This window comes from Trachurus trachurus (genome assembly GCF_905171665.1).
Source record: "Trachurus trachurus genome assembly, chromosome: 12".
Classification (NCBI taxonomy): Eukaryota; Metazoa; Chordata; class Actinopteri; order Carangiformes; family Carangidae; genus Trachurus; species Trachurus trachurus.
This window is the reverse complement of record NC_139908.1, coordinates 15,423,421-15,449,399: the sequence shown is the minus strand read 5'-3', so window position 1 is coordinate 15,449,399 and position 25,979 is coordinate 15,423,421. Positions and strand designations below refer to the sequence as shown.

Sequence of the window (25,979 nt, the reverse complement as noted above, 5' to 3'; positions counted from 1 at the left end):
ACAGTTGAATGTACTGTAGCTTTTGAAGAGGGAAATATTCTGTTTTCACAACATGTCTTTCTGAGGACTAACTATCAAAATAAAACAGATACAGTATCCTGAAAAACCATGAAAATAGCTGCTCTGTTTTAGCATGATACCACAATTTTGTAAAGATGACTTTTCCATCGAATTTTGGAAAAGGGAGGTGGTTTGGAAATTCCCCAAACTTGAACTGAAAGCATGTTTTCTTCAGCCCTGGTCCTGGGATGACCTGCAGCTCAGGTTGAAGACGGGGTCTTTTAAGCCTTTCTCTGGTTTTAAACATAAAATATCTGAGTTTTTAGTCACTAACCGCATCTGTGGCTTTTAGCTCTGCAGGATTTTATTTTTTGAATTCTTTTGGCGATTGTAATCAATTATTTTGTTGTTAATACATCTGTTAATCTGTTTGTATTCATGCACACTGTGCTGCTGCTCATCTTGGCCAGGACATCCTCGAAAAAGAGATTGTTAGTCTCAGTGGATCTCTTCCTGGATAAATAAAGATTAAATAAATAAGAATAAATAAATAAAAAGTCACTAGAACTCAATGAACAAGTTCTCTTATTAGTAGAAAATAAAAAATAAAAAAATCAAATTATGAGAGATTTACTACCAACCTAGAAACATTAATGAAGACTTCTCCACTTTCCACCTGCAGCACTAACAACATTAAAATGCTGTATAACTACATGTTAATCCAAGTTTTGAAATGGAGATTTTTCAATACTCCAATTAAATAAGAGCTTGTTTGTTTGTTACCAGACTTGCACAAGTGCTCTGTAAGAGCTGTGTGTAGTGACTGAGTGAGTGAACAAACTTTATTTATGAAGTACTTCTCAACACAGTTGCTATAAAGAGAGGCAAGGCAAGGCAATTTCGCAAGGAGGGAAAGAGGCAAAAGAACAGGTTACACGCCAATGCAGGAATATAATGCTAGGTTTTTTATTCATTGTCTGCAAAGTGCCAATAATGTTGAATAGTTTGACCTCTTTCTCTAAGTGTAAATGTGAACTCAAGCTCTCAGACAGCAGCTGAGCGCTCACTCTCTTTCTCTTTTGAAAAGCATTCATGCTCCATCTAGTGGCGCTTGTTGGCCGCACAGAGCAGCTCCAGATGTTCGCTCCATGTGGGGGCTTCAGCACAAGAGATGCAGATAAGAAGCAGATAATTTATATGAAAAGCATGCCTTTTATGTGTGCTTGTGTGCTTAAGTGTGTGTGGGAGTGGCAGTGGGAGGTCTTTTTTTTTTTTTTTTCAAACTCAAGTTTCACAATCCTGGAAACAGCTGCATGTTGGACTCTCTCCCGGAGGTTTACAAGCCAAATAGTCCTCAAACACAAAGTTATAACTGGTCATCTGCTTTTCATCCAGACTTCATTTGTGAAGACATCTGATCACACAACAACCAAACGAATCTTGATACTGAAATTCTCATTTATTGCTGAGTGAATGAGAGAGAACTTGGTTTCCCCCTGCAAAGACAGGTCTTCCAGTAAGTTTTTGTAATCGTTAAACATTTATACATTTCCAGGATGAGGTCAGTCATAAACTACATAACTACAAACAGAGACGATGAATCTTATTTCAAATGACTTGAGTTGTGCAACTGCAGTGAACATGGGAGTCAGTTGTGGGAAAGAGAAAGTACAGATAGTACAGGGTGGACTGTGGGAAGAAAGTGTGTGTTTTCCCTGTTTTGTTTTGTTTTGTTTTTGTTTTATCTTTAATACCAAGAGATTGAGGTCTACGTCTACTGAAGCTAATGGTAACTTACCTGTGGTCACGTTAAATCTGAATTCAGTGTATGCACTAGACAAACACAGTATAGGAGACATCTTGTGTCCAGTGGTTAAACTTCTGAACTGAACAATGTTTGCAGATTCACAGATTCTGGATTTTCCCTTGATGAAGGAGAAACAGATGGGGTTTTAAGTATTTTAACAGCCTGATAAACAACAAACCAAATGAAAAACAAACATGCAGGAAGAGAAGAGAAGAAATGAAGGAAAAGCAGAAAAAGAAGGGCGACATAAACAAAACCCCAACTTAGCGGGGGATTTGTTTATGTCCGGTCTGGACAGTAAACTGCAAACCCTCTGTGACACAACTAAGACGGTGACACACAACCATGTGCTGACCAACCACTGCAGGATGCATTCAAGGGTGATGCTGTAAATGTGTCTCTGTTCCTTTTATATTTTTTATTTGGCTTCACTCAGTACATTTCCTTTGTTCTGTCATCCTGCCTCTGCCTTAGATTTATTTTAATCTCTAATCATCACTCAAAAAAAATGTTGCATTATTTTTTTTCATATTTTTATTGGCAGTAACAGAAACAAATATTCATAGTTCAAACATAATCCCCCACTCCTTATTCAACTTATAGTTGAAGCTACTTGTATCATGTAGTTGAAGGGCATATTCACCCAACATTTCATGTGATGCTCTTGAGGTCACAGTATCCACTGGCTGTTTCCAAACAAACAGGCGTCATGTACAGTATGATGGCCAAGAGAGCTCAATGCTACAATTTAAAAAAAACACATGCAAAGACACAAATGCCCTGCAAAAACTCACAACACAACAGAATAAGCGTTTCTGGGGACACAAAAATTGACGGACTGTAGGGTGTGCTTTTGTTCAGTGCTTCTTAACTTGAGTTTGTTATTTTATTATAACGACATTTCACATGATTAAGATATTGCAATATATACCATTATCTTAGTTTTAGCCAATTTTTTGGCTCGGGTTAAGTTTTCTGAATCTGTTTCTTTGCTTGTGTTTTCTTAAAGGGGAACTATGCAAGTCTGGTCGCTTTTCCGTTGTTTTGCTAACCCTCCTCCTGGCCATGTATCTAGTTGTTTTCAAAGAAGCTGGTGAGAAATCAATCCACAGAGCGGTGGATAACAATATTTATCCTTTGTGTTACAATGTGTATATTTGCTTAGTCTAATCTCTCATAAACAAGAGATTCCAGGTTACGGGGAGCATTTGTGTTGTGGTGCTGCCGAGATGAGAGTTGGGACACCGGATCAGAGGATCTGATCTTGTATGGTTGATTTCCGGCCAAGAGACACTAAGGTGGAAGGCAGAGAGCATCCATTCTTCCTCATAACAAGTTATAAGTCATTTATTTAACCATCACAATTGCTCCAAAGCTGTGTAGCATAGTTGAGTAAAAATCTTGCAGTTCCTCTTTAAGTTGCAGTGCTTTCAGCCCTCAGGACCACCGTAATTATGAACCTCTGAGGATTTATCGCAGAATCAGAGGACACTGACTGTAGAAGTAAATGTTGCTTGACTTTTGTTTTCATAATATAATTTTCCTGCACTGTATTTGCAAAATCTTTTTAACTTGTGTGCACTGGCCTTTTACAGTAAAGTCACATCCACATCTACTCCAACTGTTTCTTTGGCGATATTTCCCACATGTTGGGAAAGACTTTGAACACTTCCATGCTCCAACACAACTTTGATGTGTGAGCACTGCGGGGGGACTGTTTTGGCCATTTCTAAAGCTCTTATGTGTGTCGCTGCTGCTGGCCCCGGGGCCCCAACAGATCTTTTAATGTGGCTGTGCAGAGTAAAAATCAACGGGGTCACTGTTTGATCCACCGGAAATGACTCTTGCAGCAGCTTCATGTTGTATATTTACATCATTGTGAGTCATGATCCAGATCTTTTGTCTCCTGCACAGCTGCAGCAGCCACATAATAACTCATAAATTCTGCATGACGTCTGGCTCATGATCATAATAATGATGATGCAGCGCTATCTGCTGCCCCCTGCGGGCTGCTGGCGGGTACTGGTGGTGTAATGGTGGAGAAGCCCTCTAATCTCCTGACTGCAGACAGCAGCCTATGCACATGCACGCACACATAAGCCAAACATGGCGGTAAATAAGATTGTAGACGCTTTTAGTTTTGCTATAAAAACCATGATAGGAATAACACAATGCATGTGGTGATGCGTTGATGATGAGTGTGTCAGCTTCCTCTCATTGAAACAAGCCCCTGCCAAAAAATAAATAAAGCCTCAAGCTGATGTTTATATTTAGATATGGATATAAATATAATAGATGGGTTATATTTGTCCCTGGAACCCAGTGTGTTGAGGTTTGTTGCAGCCGAGCTCGCCACTTAGCACCTTTAATGTTGATGATACACATGTGAAACCGAGCCTGTGAAACATGGCATGATGCGTCTGTCAGTGGCTCTCACACGAGTCTTTATGCACGGCACCGCACGCCCACTCCCGGTGATGTGTTAAGGCGGATTGGCTGCTAAAGATACCAGCGGCCGTGTGCGCGCTGTGGTTGGCTGCGGCTCTGCTGGCCATTACGTTATGCTTACTCCACACACACAGGCAGTCGGAGAGAGGGAAGACGTAATGGTTTGATTCCCTGTGTGCACTTGCAATGGTCGTCGTTCTGACATTACTCGGCAAATTCCTCAAACGGGAGGTGCAATGAAGGTACGTGGAGCCGCCTGCGCTTCTGTGACGGGCTTTTTTTGGTGGGGGGATTCATGTAGGAGCCGATTTGTTGTATTTCTGCGCACGATGCTGCACAAGAGAGGCAGGAAATACCTCCATCCTGATGTCAATTCATTTGGTTTGCGTGCACTTAGTTGTAATTAGATCAACAGGCTTGCGTTTTAATGCTGCACCGGCTGCTGTCGCTATTCCTGCTCTGTCAGCCTGTTTTTTTTTTATGTTATTATGATGATGATTATTATTTTGGTGGTCTTGCAAAGCCTTGAAATGCTGCTATCCCCCCATCCACAGCCGCTCGGGTAAACACTGGGTACAGTGTGTAGCCTTTTAATGAGCCTGCTTTGACCCCACAGTGTGATAGTTCAGTGGACTAAAGCCGCTGGAGCGACGGCCATTCATCGTCAGGCTTTAATCCGCTCTAATGAGATAGAAGACTGCGGTCAGTGAGTGAGGAAGCGCGGGGATGTTTGGGAGACGTCTCGGTGTTGGAGAGAGAGGAGAGGAGAGGAGAGGATCACCTCTCAGGTCCGAGCTGTGTCAGGCTCCGGAGCTGCCTCTGTGTGTATGTGTGTGTGTGCCAGAGACAGGCTGCCGCACAGCAAACACACACACCAATGTACACACACACATACACATGCATGCACATACACACACACACACAGAGGGAGGAAAAGGTGATGCTGCTGTCTGGCAGCTCGAGCTCAGGAGGACTGGTAATGATGAAGATGATGGCGATGATGTCATTGGTGCTCTGGTGGCGGCAGGTTGGTGGCGATGAAAGGTTAGACAGGAGGACTACCACTGCAACCACCACCACCACCACCACCACCATCATCATTAGTGCTGTGTACACACAACATGAAGAGTGCTGTGTCTCTGTTGGAGGCTGCATCACTTTAAAAAAAAAAGGCCTGATTCAGAAAACAAAATATATTTTATTGCCAGAGATGCAACATAAAATACAGAATTTACTTATAATACTCTGCACTGCTTTGGAGTGCAGGACACTGACCCGAGTATTTAATCTGTCAGACTTCAGCTCCACTGCATTTCATGGTGAAATACTGTGTGTGCAGGAACAGAGAGTTCCCTCAAGCACCAGATGTAAGATAAATGTGTGAGCGCTCGGGTCAGACCGGACCATTACTTTCACATCTAAACATGTGTGGACTTCAGGAGAGGCCTATTGAGGTGATGTTGTTGTTTTTTCACATTTCTTTCACCTCACATTTGGAGTAATGATAATCTTCTGCTTAGGTTTTCTGCCAGTATTGGACATTTTGAACAATAACATTGTTATTTGACCTTTTCACTTTCATACATGTCCAAAAAAGTTACTGTAAGTTATATACATTTAACTATAAGATTTACATGTTGAACAACTTGAGCTCATGAGATATGATAGTGGCTTCTGTCTTACTAAGTGGAAACAATACTGTGATACTGATCAGATCCATTCTGCACAGTGAAGTTTTGCATGTAGGTCAAACATTTGAATAATGATTATCTCCGTACTGAAGAGGTGTGTAACCCTGGTGGTGGACAGTGCAGTTAATTTGCCTAAGGCACATTATTTTTATGTTTTTATTGACTAATCTGCTTTATATTGAAAAGCAGCTTTTCTGCCCCAGTGGCACAGACGGGGCCGTAGCTGAATTGTGTAAGCATACATCTCGGATCAGGCTGCAGGATCCATACAGTACGTGTTATCAATGCCATTTTAATCAGGGATGGACCTATATGACTTGATCCACGATGTTTCCAAATGAATGTTTGATTTTGATATACTTTCCATTCAAAATCCTCTTACCGTTTCATGTTCCCTGTCGTCCATCACGCTGTACGTCATGGATGCAAACACTCACAAATCTCTGCAGTAAAATTATAAGATGCAGCACTGATGGATCATACTTTATTCCAGATGAGGCTAAGCTCACTTAGGGCTAACTCCTAAAGTGGATGAAGAAGTCTAAAGCTATAAAGAGAGGCCGGAGGGCACGGCAGATTCCTTCTGCTGGTTGTGGAAAAAAAAAAAACAGTCCAGTTGTGTTTTAATATTTCAGGACAGTCTCCACAGCAGTCAATATCTGTTTGTGTTTGTGGCACCAAAAATGTTCTCCAGGCTAAATCCTCCGCAAGTCATCCTCTGCCCTTGGAGTAAACTGTGTAAATCTCTTATTTTGCAGACACAAATCCAAACTTAGCTGGTAGCCGATTGAGTTTTATGTGCATATCTCTCCAGACTCCAGTGGATTTGACGGCTGCAGGCTCCAGCAGACGCCACTGAATCATGTACATCCAGGCCACGTTGGAGTGATGTGCACTTTGAATGAAATATTACATTTGAGTCTCATCACTTCAGACAAATGACGAGGGGCCGACAAATATTAGTTAATTTTCTCTGATAGCATTTCTCCCCCCAGTCTGAACAGTCAAGCTTCTGACACAGTTTGTGACATTTCCAGTTGATGCCAGAGGAGGAGGAGGAGGAGGAGGAGATTCACCTGGCAGAGAGAGGAAATGAGATGTGAGGGAGAGACAGAGGGTGATGGAGAGATAGTGAATAATGGCGCTCTATAAAAAAAAAAGTATAATAGTGCACAGCTGTTTACACTGAAAGCCTCATAATACTGCCCAGTTTAGTGTGTGTCTGTGTATTGATCGCAAATGCAGAAGCTGGGGGTTGGGCTGATGAATGCCGTGAGACAGAATTTGTCAACCGTCAGAGATTTTGTTACAGCACACACACACACACAGACACACAGATGCAGCTCTCCTTCATCGATCTTAGCGTTGCATTCCCATAGTCAGAGTTGAGATCAGTTGCAAGCAGAGCCAGAGATGTCATCTGTTGTAGCCACTGGAGGCAATTTCATAGGCTTTAAACAACTTTTGTCACACACGGAGCGGCACCCTCCGAGACCTGTAAACAAACTTTGATGGGTAAAATTGTTGGAGCTCCCCTTTAAACAGGTCTATTAGGACGAGGCGGATGGTGTTGCAATGCGGTGAGCGTCACTGATTGATACTAATATTTGATGTCGTAGTGTAGAGAGACGAGAAACATGGGCAAAGAGACGGGATGTGTAACAAAGGCCCCCGGTCAGAATCAAACCGTGGCTGCTGCTGTGATGTGGTTATGCAGTGTAAACATTGGACTATCATCGGCACCTGAGTGGTTTCAGGGTGTTAAATTCACTGGATTGAATTGACATTAATGCAGCACATCAGTCGACCGTATCTGCTTATGCTTGGAACAATTTTTGTTCCCCACATTGTCTGTTAAAGTGAACTTCTCAGTCACCTGCTTCAGAGGAACCGAGAAAGTGTTATCGCTCCATTTCAGGCCTCGTCTCGGTTCCACTTAAACACTCTCAAGCTCCACATGACCCATTTTAGACTCTACACATCTGGTCCCGTCCCAAATGGTTCCACTTGTCAGTGTGTCGGTGGCGTCTTTGAGATCTGCACCAGATCGTTTTATGAGGTCAGTTTGCCGTTCATCAACACGACGAGGCCCTGGATGCTGCTGGTTTCCCTCCCCCTGTGTTTATTTATTTATTTTACTATTTAAATCTGTGCCACTGTTACTTTTCGCTGATGCTCCCCTCTCGGTGGCCTCGAGTTTGTTTTGCGCACACACTGGAGCTGGATTGTTTGCTGATCACATTCCAGCAGCACTGTGAGAAATAGCTCAATTATTTGGCCGAGCCCTGACGTTCACGGCGCCCTGAGGCAGGGATGGCTCTACACTGGGGCTAAGGGGTGCTATAGTCCCGTCAAAAATATGTGTAGCCCCAGTTAAGCCCCTCAAGTATTTCATTTTATATTATAAAATACATAACTTTTTTTTAGATTAAAAAACATTTAAAACTTCACAAGTAGCCATTCTGTTCCAATCCAATCCCCTGTGCCTACTCCATTGACTGGTGTACCCTACAACCTGTGTGTGTGAGGGGACAGGAGGTGAGGGGAGGGGAGGGGGGAGTCTTTTTTTATGCTTGCGCGTTAGGATCGTTTTGTGATCACGAAAACGAGTGCAGATAGAAAATGAAGACTCAAGACCCAGTCTTCCAGAGGGACAAGGAAGAAGAGGGCGATGCGAAAATGAATCTGAGAGAGCAACTCGTGAGCCAGGACTTGAAGGAGCACCAGAGCAGTCCATTATGTGTTATATAACTTTATCCACCGCTACATGTATTGATTTTTTGCCGGCTTCCTTGTAAACAAATGCAAAAGCACCAGATTTGCATAGTTAATTAATAACTGAAGTCATGAAAATCAATTATTTTCTTAGCACCCCCACGTATCGGTCAAGCCCCCCCTTAGCCCCGGGAGAGAAAAAATCCTGGAGCCGTCCCTGCCCTGAGGTGACGGCGATGACAAAATACATTATAACAACAACACAGTATTTCCAGAGGTAAAGTTAAAGTGATCAAACAGTGGAGATAATACAAATGCTGCTGCTGCTGCTAAAAAAAAAAAAAGCAGTGTACTACATGTGATGTTTGCTCTTGCCGCTTGTTTGTTTGGGACTCCCTGCCTGCAGAGCTTACAGTGTGCTAATTGAAGTGACAGAGGGATCTCGTGCTGCTGGCTCCAGGCCAGATGAGACTGATTTCATGGGCAGACTGCAGCGACTCCTCATCCCGCAGTAAATGCAGTCAATATTCTTCTTAGTAGCTTTCACCCTCTCGTGAGGGAGGCCGGTTCTAACCTGGGAGACTTTTTTAGCAGTTGAACATCAGGTCAAGTTTGAGCCTCGGGCGAATAATTCGACTTGTTATGCATCGTATTCTGTGCATAAAGCGAGGAGGGGGGGGAGTGCACGGTGAGGAAGTGAGCAGCTCTTGGTAGATTTAACCCAGTATTAGAGGACACATAAAAGTACAAACAGACAAGGGGATTAACAGAAAATTAAGTATTGGTTAAACATCAATTTATCATTAATGTCAAATAGCTGGTGCATCCAACACCTGAAATGAGAAATTCTTTCCTGATTCGCTCAAATTTATGTTGCAACTTGAATATTTTCAGGTTTTGCACCACTACTCAGGCAAAGCAAGGTTTTTAAAGAAGAACACAGTGCATGGAGTGCTGCTTGGGTGTAGCAAAAAGGGTATCCCTCAGGTGCTCTTCAGTCAGGGAGATCCAGGAAAAGCTTACAAACGGAGAACTGAGGCACTCATGAGGGTGATACTTAAAAACGCCTTTATATTATTGACTGGCCTTCGTCAGGGCAAGGATGACAAACATACCATCCTTGCCCTGACGAAGGCCAGTTTGGCTGAAACGCGTAGGCATGTTTTTAATAGATTAGCCATGTATCAATAAAGGCGTTTTTAAGTATCACCATCAGTTCTCTGTAAGGTTTTTAAAGATATCATGTCACCTTGCTTTGATGAACTCTCCTTTTTTTCATTTTGTCAACCAAAAGATGAATCTGTTTCAGTTTGCTGATAGATAAACAGGAGAGAAACCATTAAATGAATGAAATCAGTTGAAGCTGTGAACTTTGTAAACACATCCTGACCCCTTTGACTCAGACCTTCCTCCCTCTTCTCACCGTGACTCCACATATAGTAGCTAGTGCCTCCTCGTTCCTGCATGGGATGATTACATAACGGATCCCTAAGCAGATGGGTGAGGTCAGATCACAGGGTGTTTGTGACAAGTCGGAGCAGAGCGCTGCCTTAAGAAGAGATGTGGCAGGACCCTGTGAATTCCATTGTTTTCCTCACGGAGCCGGGAACACACAGAGGGCTTACATTATGCTCATGTCAGCTATTGATTCTGCAGGCCGGGCCGAACAACAGAAGACATATTCTCTCCTCGCTCTCCTCCCCCTCCCTCCTCCTCTCATCAGTATGCTCCAAGGAGCCGTGGCTCCCATCACGCCATCTTTGCTCCCTGTCTCTGGCCCGTCTTGTGGTCAGCAAACACATCCCGACCGATTCTTCACCACATGCTGCTCTCGCTTCTTCTTTAAAAAAAAAAAAAAAAAAAAACTTGCTCGATGCTCAAACTTGAAACTTTTGTTTGCGGGCAGTGTGACGTGACGTCCACATCTTCCCAGTTGACTGCAGCAGGATATTTTCCATGTGGATTCCTCACACATCCTCTTCATCGTCCACTTGCCTCATTTGTTTATCAGATTGTATAAAATAATGCAGTCACTGTGAAATTTAACCCGCGGATCTCTTTGGAGAACGTCATTAATAGGAGCTTTTAGAGTCCACTTCAGTCTAATTATCTCTAACCTCAAAGACCCTAAAAGAGCACTCTCAATAATGTGCTGTCCAGTATCTCTCTCTCTTTTTCATTCACTCTTTTTCTTTCTTATCTCTTAACACTTCGGCAAGAAAGAATCTCCCTTTAAGTCTCTCTGGGTGTTATGATATAATTTATAAGGCACCGGCCTGGATGACACCGTGTATTTTCTAATAGTGTGTTGATATGCAGAAAGGTGAGAAATGAAAGTGAGAAGCAACGCAGAGCAGAGTAGTTTCATACACGACACTGACACTGAATTGTTAGCATATGAAAATAATACAGTATGTATCTGGATCTCCATCCACACACAGGAGTAATAGATATTTTACAGTGTTAGTTTGATCCCTTCACTAAAAGTCGACCAGGCCGAATCCTCACACTGCACGATCACCAAAATCCAGACAGGAAAAAGCTCTGAGTTAGAAAAATGTTCATCTGAGTTGTTTTCAGTTTTCACCAGATCTCAAGATTTGCAACCACTAGAAAATCGTTTGACCTTTGACTTCTTGGTCTTGGATTTTTGCCTCTCAGGCAATAAACTAGCTGCTTTATTTACCCTGCTGGTGGAGGTTGTTGGAGCTGTGTACAGCTGGAGAGGAACTCTGCAGACATTAATGCTGCAAAAAACTTCACAATAACTTGACAATGTGTTTTTGTGTACTGTAAAACAAAAAAGACGATTAAAGTAAATTCTCATTTAGTTGTTTTTAACTACATAAGATTCTGCTAAAAGAAAAAAAAGATGTGATCATCAATCAGAGATAAGAGAGTAAAAGACAGTGCTATGTAAAGGTTGACAAGATAATAGCAGTTTTTTACATATAAATGGAAAACATAGGTGATTATTTAATGATACATTATAATGCAGCAACCACACTGTTTTCCTGTATAATATGATAATAATAGACATCAAGATTGATTCAGTCATGGATTGTTATTGCATATACTGATATAGATTACTTGTACTATATACAAACTTCCTTTTATCCAACCAAATATGTCAACCTAAAATGTGAATAAAATGACTCGCAAGTCATGTAGATAATTTCCATTTGATGGGGCTGTGCAGCAATAAAAAAAAATAAAAAAAAACATAGCTCAGGGTTTAAATATTCCACTAAGCAGAAACATGATTTAGTTTCAATGAGGAGCTGGAAGAAGCTGATGCAGAATACATATGATGCTGTCAGAGAGGAGGGATTAAGATGATTCTCCAACCTTAAAGCTGTGAAAAGGATAAAAAGGTGGAAGAAATGTAACACGTCTGTCTCTGATGATGCCAGAGGTGTAATTTAATAAGCTCCACAAAACGTCTGTGTGAGATGAAAGTTTTATAAATGTGTGTATGTGTGTTTGTGTGTGTGTGTGTGTGTGTGTGTGTGCTCCGTAGGCAGGGGCATCGTCCATGTGGGCGTCATGCTGCGGACTGCTGAACGAGGTGATGGGCACGGGCACGGTGCGGGCACAGCAGCCGGGGTTTGGAGCGGGGGCGGGGCCCTTCCGCTTCGCCCCCAGCGCCGGCTACTCCACCTACCCCCCCACCAGCTCAGGGAGCGCTGCGGCTGGACAGCTGTGCAAGGCCTGCGGACTGGCCTTCTCTGTCTTCAGACGCAAGGTAAACAGGATCGCACACAATCTCACACAGTCAGACGGGGGGTGGCGTTCAGGGACATGAGGCATATGATGTCCAATAAAAAAACATGCTACATACATTAGGGGTGGGAGAAAAAAAATCGATTCCCATAAGTATCGCGATATTTTTTTTTGACGATTTTTAAATCTTTTTTTTTTTTTTCAAAAATCTTTTTTTATATATATTTATATATTGTGCAATGTGCATTTGTTTGCCTTTTTTTTTTACATACAGAGAGTCCAGGCTTTGAAAAGGGTTTAAACTTTATAATGGAGTATGTTAATTTATAGGCTCCTACAGTATGTGTGCAGATAAATGTTAAAATGTAGCAGTTTTACCTCAGTCTATAGCTCATTTTGTCAGAAAGGTTTCAGAAGCCTGTTTTTTCTATACTCTTTTATTTTTGCCTCTTTTATACAGTCCAGGCTTTTGAAAAGAGAGTAATATAGTATATTATATATATTGCATACATATTGCTGCTGAATAAATCTTAAAAACTGACTTATATGTGATTCCTGCAATAGTCTGTAGACAATCATAATCATTCAACTGTTTCACTGGTGTTAAAAATGCAGACTAAAAATCGAGAAAATCGGCAATATCGTAGAATCGCAATATAAATCAAATCGGCATCCAAAAAATCGTAGAAGAATCGAATCGGGAGAAAAGCATATCGTCCCAGCCCTACTGAACATAAACACTGAATATTTTCAAAGCAAACTCCATGTTCAGCCTGTAACAGCTGTCTGACCCCCTCCCTTCCTCCTCCCTCTGTGTCGGTGCTATATAAAAAAAAAATCAGCTGTCAGAGAACAGGCTGGGAACTTGCTTGAGTAATCCTTCACATCACACATTTACTCAGCATTTTTTTTTTTTTTTGACAGAATTATGTAATGGTTGCGTGCTGTTGTGAGAGGGACTCCTCATTCATGGTGCATTCAGGGAAACACTGACATCTGTAATTACTGAGTCCCTTGCTGAACCTTTTTAGGTGTTAAAAACTGTGAGATAACACACATTAGGAGATATTTCCTGCCCACCCATGTGAACCAGTTCCACCTTATACATTAGAGTCTCCCCATATAAGACCAAACATCATCCCTTTTCACATTTTTAAAGGTCATGTGTTGTCTGTCTGCATCACCGTCAAGATGTAACTCATGAATGTGCCTCTTTTTGTGAGGTCAGAGCACTGAAATCTCTCGAACTCAGTGCATGAGGGTTATTTATGCACTTTATCTATATACAGAGGAGGCTGACTGAGCGTAGAGCAGCTTCTTTAAGAGTGAGCAGAGCCATTAATAGAGTCGGTAAGAAAAGCTCAGGCTAAAGGCTGAGGTCACAAACAGGTACAGGGTGATCATGTACAGTACAGCCTGCAGCCTGTAGGTTTACCGTGACTGAAAACCAGTGGTGTGCACAGACTTTTTGAAGGGCAGGGGCGAAAAGGAAAAAAAGGGGCACCTAATAGCGCGTCCTCGCCACTGAAGAGGGCACTTTAGCATGCGTTTTGGCTTCCCTGAAGGCACTTTAACACGTGTTTTAGCTCCCAAGAGGCCACTTTAGCACACGTTTTGGCTCCTAGATGTGGCTCCTAGAGGGCACTTTCAGGGCTGCCAAGTTTCAGAAAATGACAGTGAGACTGTAGCGACATTGTGCGTTTGGCCAGCGACCACAGGTCGGCGGCGAACATTTTTTGGCCTTTTTTAACATCGATTTGGCCTGTTTTAATATCGATACCTTAAGACTAAAAAAACGTCGATTTGGCCTGTTTTAACACGTGTTTTGGCCCCCAAGAGGGCACTTTAGCACACGTTTTGGTTCCTATATGTGGCTCCTAGAGGGCACTTTCAGGGCTGCCAAGTTTCAGAAAATGACAAGAGTGAGACTGTAGCGACATGGTGCGTTTGGCCGGCGACCACAGGTCGGCGGCGAAAAAAAATTGGCCTTTTTAAACGTTGATTTGGCCTGTTTTATAATATCAATACCTTAAGACTAAAAAACATCGATGTGGCCTGTTTTAACACGTGTTTTGGCTCCCAAGAGGGCACTTTAGCACACGTTTTGGCTTCCAAGGGCACTTTAACATGTGTTTTGGCTTCCAAGAGGGCACTTTAACATGTGTTTTGGCTCCTAGAGGGCACTTTAGCACACGTTTTGGCTACCATGAGGGCACTTTAGCACATGTTTTGGCTCCTAGAGGGCACTTAAGCACGCGTTTTGGCTCCCAAGAGGGCACTTAAGCACGCGTTTCAGCTCCTAGAGGGCTCTTTAGCGCACGTTTTGGCTCCTAGAGGGCACTTTAGCACATGTTTTGGCTCCTAGAGGGCACTTTAGCACACGTTTTGGCTCCTAGAGGGCACTTTAGCACATGTTTTGGCTCCTAGAGGGCACTTTAGCACACGTTTTGGCTCCTAGAGGGCACTTTAGCACATGTTTTGGCTCCTAGAGGGCACTTCAGCACATGTTTTGGCCCCCATGAGGGCACTTGAGCACACGTTTTAGCTCCCAAGAGGGCACTTAAGCACGCGTTTCAGCTCCTAGAGGGCACTTTAGCACACGTTTTGGCTCCTAGATGGCACTTTAGCACACGTTTTGGCTCCTAGAGAGCTCTTTAGCACACGTTTTGTCTCCTAGAGGGCTCTTTAGCACACGTTTTGGCTCCTAGAGGGCACTTTAACACATGTTTTGCCCCCCATGAGGACACTTTAGCACGTGTTTTGGCTTCCAAGAGGGCACTTTAACGCGCGTTTTGGCTCCCAGGGGGCACTTTAGCACGCGTTTTTCAACAATTGGGCCACGAGGGGGGGCGACCGCCCCCCCTGCCCCCCCCCTGTGCACGCCACTGCTGAAAACTTATCTGAAACGAGTTTGAAGTCTCAGTGGTAAAAATGAATCTAAATACATTCAGTCATCTGCTGTTCTTAAATACAATTTTGAGGTATTTGACCTGAGTGTTACTGCAACAAATGAATTCACTAGTGTCAACTGTGGTGACATTAGGACTTCACAAGGACTCCTGCTAGAAATTAGCTGCTGTTACAATTCAGTTGGTTGGTTTTATTTACATTAGTGTGTCTTGTTCAAAGAGGTGAACCTATCCACTGTTTAACAAAAAAAGCAGCAAACAAAGCCTTGGTCTTGGTCTTGACTCGGCCTCGACCCCCTCAAAGTCTTGGTCTTGTCTTGGTCTTGGTACCCTCACATTTATCTTATGACACTGTGGAGGGGTTTGAATTTTGATTGGGTACCACTGAACTACCTTAAATAAACAGTAAAATGCTGGTTGCACACTAGTCGGGATTTTAAATAAGTGCAAAAAGGTCATGGAGAATTTTCCGTGTTGTAATTTTTTTCTATGTAATCCTTATTCTACCACTTAAAAACCGCAAAGTCACCAATGTGAATCACACGCTGTGATGAATGTGCTAAAATGCAAACCCACTGCCACATGCATCATATTATATTCATGCTGGTATTTGCAGGGTCTCTGCACAGCTGCATGTGTCAGAGTTTAATGGCAGAGTGTGTCTGTCTGGCAGTCGGACGCACCGAGTGCTGCAGTGGCCCCGGTCTTCAGATCGCTCTATCATCATCCACACACCAGCTACCTTTCTGACGACAGGTCAACTCCCCCAGAGACACACGTTTGTGTGCTAGCGTGATATTTTCGCACTAGGGGATTAACAGCAAATGATTGAAGAAAAGTAGCTGTTGTGCTGGAAAATCTGCCTCTGCTGGACCAGACTGTTTATGTGGCCTAGTGATAAGGAAATGTTTACAGCCGTGGTCGACCTGCTTTCCTGCCCATTTGAAGTGTCAATCTACTCCGCTGCTCTGTATCAGGAGACAGTGTTAAGTCTGTAAAATGTCAAACATCACCAGCAGCTAGAGACAGTTTATTTCTCTTTTCTTTACTCTCTCCTAGAAAATAACTGCGACCACAGGGTGAATCACTGTGATGGACTTGTGTTGCCGGTTTATAGTCTCTCTTGTGTCTCTTTTTTAATTTTTTTCACATTTAACAAGGTCTTGAACATGTTTGTTTTGTTCAAACAAAAGTTAAAAATCCCAAAATATTAAGTTTACAATGACAGAACACAGCAAAAAACAGGAAATCTTCACATCTGAGAAGACACAACTTGGAAATATTTGAGCATTTGTGGCTTAAAGCAGAAGTAAGCGGAATATTTGTGTTAATATAAGTCTTAAATAGTTATATCTTCCAACAGCAATCACTTACATAGAGTGTTTGGTCTGAAACAGGGTCTGTCAGTCACTCTGCTCTGCTGTAAGCTGAGGAGAAAACTTTCCTTGTATCCTACAACCTTTATCCAATGAGGAGAGAGAACGGCATAAAGGGGCGGTCCTCTCTGTGTGTGCAGCCAAGGGATGCGCGTGAATGTGGTGACGTAGGGACGAGGGCGGGGACTGCTAACTCCATCGGCTGACAGGAAGTTAGCCAAAACGACCGGATTGCTTACTTCAGCTATAGGCTTATAATTCATTTTACTGACTGATATCTCATTACATGGAAAACACATGCACACATTTTTCACACATGTAAAACAAAAACCCCATGTTACTAGTTTAGCTGAGTTTAAACTCCAGTTTGCTCAGAAAAATGTATTCGCCTAAAATCATTCAGTGAAGTGATAACAAAAAAAATTAAATTATTCAGCAGCAATTCCAATGAATAATAATTAATGATGATAATACTGCATGGATTATCACTCAGTCCTCATCAACAATATCTTGCAAGGAAAACTGTGGGCTGGTGAAAACAATGCCATCAGCATTGTGCTCGGCTCCATCACATGACCTATTTTCTACTGATCAGATCAGTCAAACTCATCAGTGCTTGGTTGATTTATTCATCAGAAGTGACATTGAGTTAAATATGCTAACAGATCGGGGCCTACTTAGGAATAATGGAAAATACAGCTTCGTTAAATGATGGCGTTGAAGATGAAATTGTTTTGTTTTGTTTGACTCAGAAGAAAAGGAATTGCTGATCACATCGCTTTCTTCTCCTCCGTCTGTCTGCAGCACATCTGCTGTGATTGTAAGAAGAGCTTCTGCGCCCTGTGCTCGGTGCTGCAGGAGAACCTGCGCTGCTGCACGACCTGCCACCTGCTGCGCGGCACGGCCTTCCAGCGGCCGCGGCTCATGCAGCTCCGCGTGAAGGACCTGCGCCAGTACCTGCTGCTGCGCAACATCCCCACCGACACCTGCAGGGAAAAGGAGGACCTGGTGGACCTGGTGCTCTGCCATCAGGGCACGAGGGAGACGCAGAGAGCCGTGGTGGTGGAGGAGGACGAGGAGGAGGAGGAGGAGGAAGAGGAGGAGGAGGAGGAAGAAGAAGAAGAAGGAGAGGACACACATGAGGAGGAGGAGGAGGAGGAGGAAGAGGAGGAGGAGGAAGATGAAGGGGGAGATGACACAGACAGTCTGCACTCCCTCCCCCACTCGCGCCCCGCCTCGCCCCCCTCCGCCACGCGCTCCACCTCTGAACAGTCGGTCCTCTCCGCCTCTCAGGGAGACGTGCTCAGCCCAAGTGACAGCTCAGGGACCACCAGCCAGGTCTGATGTGCAGACACACACATACACACACAGCACGCGGTGCACTGCGCAGCCGCACACACACACACACACTCACACTCACACGTGCACTCACTCATTCACTGATTTCCATATGCCATACTTCTTTCACATCTGTCCTCATTCTATCCGAGATAATTAATTTCAAAGGTGAAATCAACTTATTTACAAGTTTCAGTCTGGCTGTTTGTAAGTCAGGCGAAGGCCCACTCCTTTCAACTGACAAACAAACAAACAAACGCCCTCTCGTGCATCGCTTCAGATGTCACGCTTTTATTTCATCTCGTGCTTTATTCTTTCCTTTATTTTCTGCCTTTGTAGACTGTTTTGTTTTGGTCTCATGGTGGTTTTCAGTTTCAGTTTCAGTTTAGTTTATTTGAAAGGGACAATGCACATTAATAAACATTGTAGCCTATAAAAAAACACACACATGGAAATGCACTCGAATTAGCTTAAAAAGCTAGTTTTCATCGATTGTCCCTCTGCCAGTTTGTACAAGGCAACCTTTAAAAAGAACAACAATGGAATAAAATATTGTACCACGTAGGGTAGAACACATACACATACTGTACTAACTGTCCGTAAATACATACATAATAAATACACATTTGGACAACAATATCAACATCAGTGCTCACATCTTTGGGTATCTACAAGCCAGTTCTTAACATTTGCTTGGAATGAGTGATATGATGGAGATTCTCTGATTGATTGTGGCACTGAATGGTGGTTTTGTCCTGAATGAGGAGTTTCTCCCTGAAAAACCTGCTCCATCTGTAGATCTGTTCACCTCCTCTGACATTGACAAAGCTCTGAACTGCTGGATGCTCTCATGTCCACGTGACAGCTGCAAACAGCTGGGTTAGCTCCATGTGTGTGAGTGTTTGTGTGTATTTACGTGCATGTGTGTGTTTGTGCACGCTCTCTCTCGCTCTCTCCGACCAGCCAGCCACGCAGCTTAAGCCCTTTGCCTTTTTTAGGTCTGTTACATGGGCTGAGTCTGTTATGTAAGAGCCACACAGGTTGAGAACTCCCCACAGCGTCACAGCTGCAGCTAAACAACAGAAACACTCCAGCACATCGCTCCTCTCTCTCTCATGGCCCTGTGCATAATCTCTCTGTATGATTTTCTCTTTCCTCTTCAGTTTGTGCCACATCAAGGCTTTATGATTCTCAGGGGTTATTTATTCTGTCAAATGTGTGGATGTAGAAGGAAGAAAATTACTGTGTAGCTGCAGTTCATTTGTATCAAACAAAAAGGACATGATAATATTTATTGAAACGTGAAAATAAATCCAAAATTGCAGCAGCAATCTGCAAGTCCAAATAGATTTTATATCAGACATGAAAACATATAGCATATAGGCCTACTGCAGTGTGCAGTTTTATGTCGTTTCTTGGTGGACCTAAAATGAACCAGTTCCTTCCAGTTTTCTCTGAATAGATGTTTGGGATGTTGATTTGGTAACTATGAAAGCTGCTCTTCAGATTTGAAAAAGATCATATAAATATGTATAAATAATATATAAGTAATCAAACTGGGGCAACACAATGAAACAGTGGTGTCACCTCACATCTGGCCTTTGTGTGGAGTCTGCATGTTCTGTGTGGTTTCCCTGGCTCCTCCCACAGTCTAAGAACATGCACTCTCTTTTGATTGGAGACTCTAAACTGGGAGTTTGTGAGGTTGTTCCTCTCTATGTTTGCGCTGTGATTAACTGGTGACCTGTCCAGTTGTACCCCACCCATGCCCTATGTATGTTTATTTATTTTTATTTTTATTTTAATGTTTATTTAACAGGGACAATACATACAACATTGCCATAGAATATCGAGAATGTGATGCATATAAGACTTCTAGCTTCAGCTAATTTGCAGTCTTTGTCCCTGGTCAGGCTTTGAAATATAGGATAATTAGGATAAAATATACTGAATACAATAAATGCAATCATACAAATACAGTGGATAATACAGTGAATAGGTGAATAGCCAGCAGAGATTGGCTCCAGCCCCCCCTTGCAACCCTGCACTATTAAGCAATCAATCTTATCTAACTTTGAACAGGTTGAATAGTCGAATGTAAATGGTGATTGACAAGATAAGAAAAATCTAACATGTCATCATTTTAAAACAACAGATATCCACCAGACTAAGTGTCTGACTGTATCATGTGAATTTTCTATAGTTAAAACAGGAATTAGCATGACTTATTGGATGTATATTTAATATTTTATACATACTGTAATATAAAGACTCTACCAGGGAGGTTTCTATATGTGACCTCATATTTTAATGATATTTGGCAGAAGAAGTCATTAGATGTTGATGTTACAGAACATCTATCTAATATTTTCTCATTAACTGTTGCTAATAAATCTGGCCCACGTAACTCATTTCCATTGTCAGTCACCATGTACGACATAGTATTTATATGCAGCGGAAACATTTCTGAATAAGTTGTATTATTAAAGCAACAAATGCAGCCTCTCTGACATGACTCTGCACTCTCTGAGAGCTCTTTAGTACTTTCACATGTTTGAAGCAGCTCAAACATCAAGTCAGAGAAGATTTCCTCCTCTGAGGTTTGGCGTGTCGACGCCGCCGCCGCCACTCCTGCGCGTGCGTCTCTGAGGAGTCTAGTCTGAGTGAAAGCATGATGTCTGCGACGCTGACGGATACATTATTAACACATCTTCATTCGAGGAAGTGGGTAATCTGCTGGAATGTGCTGAAGCAGAGAGAGAGAGAGAGACAGACAGAAGGAGATACTTAGTTTATACTTTATACTTTTCATGGTACAGACTATTGATATCATACAGATATAGAATATTTCATCTCTTCACAAGCGTCCTTTTGTCCGGAAGATAAAAGGGTAAAGAGTACAGAAATGGCCGAGATGACACCGAGCTCTGCAGCATCTGAACTATTCTATGTCTCCATTTATTCTCCTTTTTCATCTGGCTCCATCCTGACCTCCACCTTCAAAGAGAATAATTAACTGCAGAGATAAGAGCAGCTGAGTCAGTGTTCAAACATCTCCATTTGTTCATTAGACATCTGAGCTGTTGCAATTTAAACATTAGCTCATAGATTGCTGTGAAGTCTCTCTTTTTTTTTTATCATGGGATTGACAGTCATAACAGAGCTGGAGGAAATTATGAATTATAATCAGGCATCTTGTAAGGGATCTAGAAAGATGGGAAAAGGACCAGAGTGCACTTTGATTTTTATTTTATTTTTTTACCTTCATTATGAATAGGAAGTGATCATCTTTATGAGACAAAGACATCAACTGTGACTCTTTCCAGTTCAGTAGCTTTAAATCTGGAATTAGATTTGGTGTCTTGGTTGCATTTTACGCATCATTTGATTTATAGTGTTTGCACAGGCTGAGCAGTGAGTGAAATGCTGTTATGGGAGTTTAAACAGATGTAAATTGACTTCAGCTTGTTGATTTCCACCCACACAGGAGCATGAGGATACTCCAACCGCGTCCCTCTTGAACCTGGAGCCCACTGAAAATATCATGGAGGTGTGATGTTCTTTTTTTTTTCTTTCCTTTTTTTGTATTCGACATGTCCTTGTGTGAGGAGTAAGTCCTGCTGCTCATTTAGTGACCGCCGCCGCTCTGTCTCTCTCCCCCCTGTGTGTGGAGTGTAGGTCAGTCCGGCGACACAGAGGAGGATCAGGGCCTCGCTGTCTGATCTGGACAATGAAGCGGCGATAGAAAACCTCTCAGTCCGCCAGCTAAAAGAGATACTCGCCAGGAACTTTGTCAATTACTCCGGCTGCTGCGAGAAGTGGGAGCTGCTGGAGCGAGTTCATCGACTCTACAGAGAAAATGAGCAGAACAGGAAATCCAGTAAGCACTTTTGATTTGACTTTATATTTGAAATTTATAAAAAAGCATCATGACTTCTCTTCTCGTATGATTAAAAATACCTTTTCTCCTTCTTTCTTTTAGTGGAAAACGTGAGCATAACTGCAACTGCAGGTAATGATTATTTATCATACTTTATATATGTTTAAATATATGTATATGTTTATTTATGCACTTGGCTTTCTCTCATAATTGAAAAACAAATGCAATGATTCAATGTTTCAACCTTGTTTTATGTAAAAGGGCAAATCCACTGTTCCCTAAACTAATAGATTTTTTTTTTGTTATCACTGCCCATTCTTATCTATAAAGTGGTTGCATATCCTCCACCTCTGTGCAACAGTGGAGATGGAGGTAAGAAATCTTCGTATAAAAGGTCACCTCACAGCACCCTCTGCATCTCCTCCATCAACAAATATCGTACGTTGCACTAATCATCTGCCGGCACTGAACAGTAAAGGCATGCCACAGCCATTTTTACCCACTCGGTCCTTTATGTCATCCTCTATATTATGTCATTATGGTCACTCAAGTCATTATCCACTGTCTGAGTCGGTGTCTCCTCGTTCTGTCGCCTGTGTTTCTTTTCCAGTGTGCATCGTCTCGTTTCATTGTGCAGGACAGCCTCTCGTTCTGTCATTAACACTCTCACTAAGAGCTTTTACCTTCTGATGAGTCATCGTGTTGCTTCAGCGGCAGCATGCCTCCATCAGGTGTAATTACACTGACAGGCTTCCTAGACGCTTCCTCTTGTTGATATGAAGGACTCGAGGATCATATTAGTCCACTTAGCCCACTGTTAGTGAGACGTGCAGGGACAACAGACAGTGGCTCTTTTACAGATGCGAACAGCTGGAGCCAAATTGAGGCCGGTGAGCCGATCAGCGAGCTGTCAGACGTTTAACTCACAGAGGCCAGTAATGATTGATTGGTGGCATATGAGGACATTTTTTGCCCCTTTTTTTTAATAATTCTCCTATGATTTATTTCTGAACTTTGACTTGAAGTAAAAGCAACAGCTGCACTTGTAAAATGACTTTACAGATCTGGCTCTGGTTGATGCCAGTTTTTCACAAGATAAATTATTATAATGCTGCTGATGAAGCATTCTCACCAGGAGGAGTAGCTGTTCTTCAGCTTTCTACCTTATCACATGATCTTCATTAGCAGATAGATTTTTTTTCCCCCAGTTGTCATGGAAATATAGTTTTCAATTTTCCATTTGCTCTTTCTGAGCAAAGAACATTTTGTCCGTGTCGGTTTAAAAGCTGAGGATCAACTTAGCTCGGTCATCACAGGTAGATGACAGATTGAATTGACACAGTATAATGGCACAGTCCTAATGTGTATGTAAATGTATTTTTATTCTTGTAGGAGTTTTAAGTGTGGTCACTCTGCTTGGGGTCCACACACAACAAACAAGTGTTAAAATCACAGTAAAGAATGAAACAACCAGAATATAGAAATACAGAATTAAATACAGAAATTAATTACAAATAACTTTACATGTAAAACAATAAACAATAGTTCATTAATTGTCATAAATACACATTTAGAAAAAGGGGAAGAAGACCGTTGTGACTCATTTTTGTTTTTTGGACAAAAACTCAAGCAAATAAAAGCAGTTTTGTGTAACAGATGTGGCATTTATTAGGTAACAGACTTGGACTTGCTGCTGTAACATAGTGAGGAGCAGAGATTTAGGAGAGGAGAGAATTAACTGCTTGTGGACAAACAGGTGAATGATGCAGCTACAGGACCGCAGGAGTTTGAAGTTTTTCCATCACAACATCATTCAACCCATTCAGCATCTTAACGAGCCTTAAAGAGAAACTTTGTTAACTAACTGTCTAATTTCATGTCTTTGTCCACAGATGGAGTCAAAGCTCAGCTGGCGGCCGATGAAAACCTGTGTCGCATCTGCATGGACGCCATCATCGACTGCGTGCTGCTGGAGTGCGGCCACATGGTCACCTGCACCAAATGCGGGAAGAGGATGAGCGAGTGCCCCATCTGCCGGCAGTACGTAGTGCGGGCCGTGCACGTCTTCAAGTCTTAAAACTCTCTGAGCGAGCGCGTGCACGTCGCGGCCCGAGCCCTGAATTCATCACCCAGGATGAACTTTGCTGTGCATGACGTGACGTGACGTCTCGCAGGGCCCAATGCTGCAGCAGGCGCCAGCAACTTCCTGGTCTCTGAAACCAGACTGTTGCCTCTGGCCTACCATGGTTTGCCCCCCCCTCCTCCTCCTCCTCCTCCTTCCAAATCCCCCTCTTACTAACTCATGTCCCAGTCCCACTTCTCCTCCTCCTCCTCCCTGGTGGACCATCATCAGCTGCACCGGGACGCTCACTCTCTCTCTGTCTCTTAGCTCTGTTAAACACACAGCAGACTCCCAGCTGCCATCACTTCCTACTCTCCATTCTCTGTTTAGATTTGACTCACAGGAGAGGAGAGGAGGCGGTCCCGCCGTGGATACTTGAAGTGGATCGGGGAGAGTTTTTTTTTCTTTCTGTGTGCTGAAGGGAAACAGTGTGATGACGAAAAAAAAAAAAAAAAGATCCCAGGGTTAGAGTCAATATGGTTTACACAGTCATGCCACATGACACCGTGTTATCTCCCTCAGTGTTCTTTAGGATGTGCAATATCTGAAAAAAAAACATGTTTCTAGAAAATGTTAATTCTTTAATTAATCCAAACATGCACCAAGTCGTCATCATCATCATCATCATCATCATCGTCGTCGTCTTCATTGTCGTCTCTCACACAGGAGGGTGTATGGTGCCAAACGTCATGCCTTTTTTTGATTGATATTTGGGTTTAGGACTTCACAGTATATGCATCTCATAACCAGCAAAGCTTGGTGTGATAGTTTTGTTTGTTTTTTTCTTTCTTTCTCTTTTCTCCAACGAACTTTAGGAAATAAAAGTGTGTACCTGTAAAAACCTTTGGACACTCACTGTGTGAATGTGTTTCCTCCATCTGGAAACAAAGCGCACAGGTGTGTGGTCACCTGCCGTACTTCACATTCCTACTACACCTACTGAGCGGGAAAAGTTGATTCTGGACCTTTTGAAACAGCAGTATGACAAAAAAGAAAAACTAACTAAATAGCTAACTTTTTTTTCTTCCTGGCTTTCAACCACATTTCCTGACCCAAGGTGAAGAAGACCATGGGATGCTGCTGAAAGATACAGCTATTATACGGACCTTGAGTCAAGCTGATCATCCTTCTTTGATTTTAAATAACTTCCACCAAGCAATACCATTTGATTTAACATTTAAAGTCTACCAAGTGTCTTTTGTTTGATTGTGTTGTCCGTCAATGTCCATTCTTAGGTAGGTAACAGGTGCTACTTCCTCTACACAACCTTTTTTTTTTGTCTTTCTTTTGGTCATGTTGTCGAGGTGTCCTTCCAAACATCCAGCGAGAGGTAGAAGAAGCCCGGTTTACTTTAACCTGTTATGCAAAATGAAACACTTTGTTTTCTTGTCATGAGATCCAGTTAACTCAGATGTCACTAAAAAAAATATCTGTCTTCAGTATGCCTGTGGTATGTTTAAAAAAAAAAGCTGAATTGCTGTTAAGTGAATTGCATATAGATAGTTTATATTGTTGTTTACTGATAAGTTATTAAATGTATATTTTTCCATGTACTCGGGAGACGACATGATTTAAAAATCGAATCAGTACAAAGGGTTTAAAAATAAAAATATAAACAGTTTTTGAGAATGTATTTCTGCTGGTTTTGGTCAGACGAGCTCCTCGGTCCTCTGATCGTGTTGGTCTCTCACCATTAAAGTTGCGTCCTTTGGTCTCGCTTTCTAGCACTTTTTATTTATTGATTTCTTTTGTTGCTGTTGTTGTCGTCTGCTTCAGATTAAAACCTGACACTGACACCATGCACTGTAACAAACACTGTAACTCTGTAAGTCTGTTTGTCGATGCTGCTGTTTCTCAAAGATGTCATTCATGGGCAGCTACAGTATTATCAGAGTAGGAGGGTATCATGAGCACTCATAATCCTGGATCTTTATATTTTGGAATGTTGAACCTTTTTATTTTGGTAAACG

At 42.4% G+C, this 25,979-nt stretch overlaps 1 protein-coding gene across 1 annotated transcript; it reads left to right on the top strand.

Annotated features, from left to right (window-relative positions):
• The first annotated feature begins 4,414 nt into the window (after positions 1 to 4,414).
• On the top strand, positions 4,415 to 23,977 carry rnf34b (ring finger protein 34b). Its single transcript, XM_083982841.1, has 8 exons — positions 4,415 to 4,497; positions 12,182 to 12,406; positions 17,474 to 18,007; positions 21,495 to 21,557; positions 21,686 to 21,887; positions 21,990 to 22,019; positions 22,218 to 22,259; positions 23,780 to 23,977. The coding sequence occupies exons 1-8, from the start codon at positions 4,492 to 4,494 to the stop codon at positions 23,962 to 23,964; spliced, it is 1,287 nt and encodes a 428-aa protein (XP_083838967.1). The 5' UTR covers positions 4,415 to 4,491; the 3' UTR covers positions 23,965 to 23,977.
• Positions 23,978 to 25,979: the final 2,002 nt, after the last annotated feature.

Excerpts from the sequence above, each read along its gene's own strand:
- rnf34b (XM_083982841.1), top strand. Across the intron at positions 22,020-22,217 it reads GAGCATAACTGCAACTGCAG|TGGTTGCATATCCTCCACCT; the intron begins GTAATGATTATT and ends TTATCTATAAAG. Across the intron at positions 22,260-23,779 it reads GTGCAACAGTGGAGATGGAG|ATGGAGTCAAAGCTCAGCTG; the intron begins GTAAGAAATCTT and ends CTTTGTCCACAG.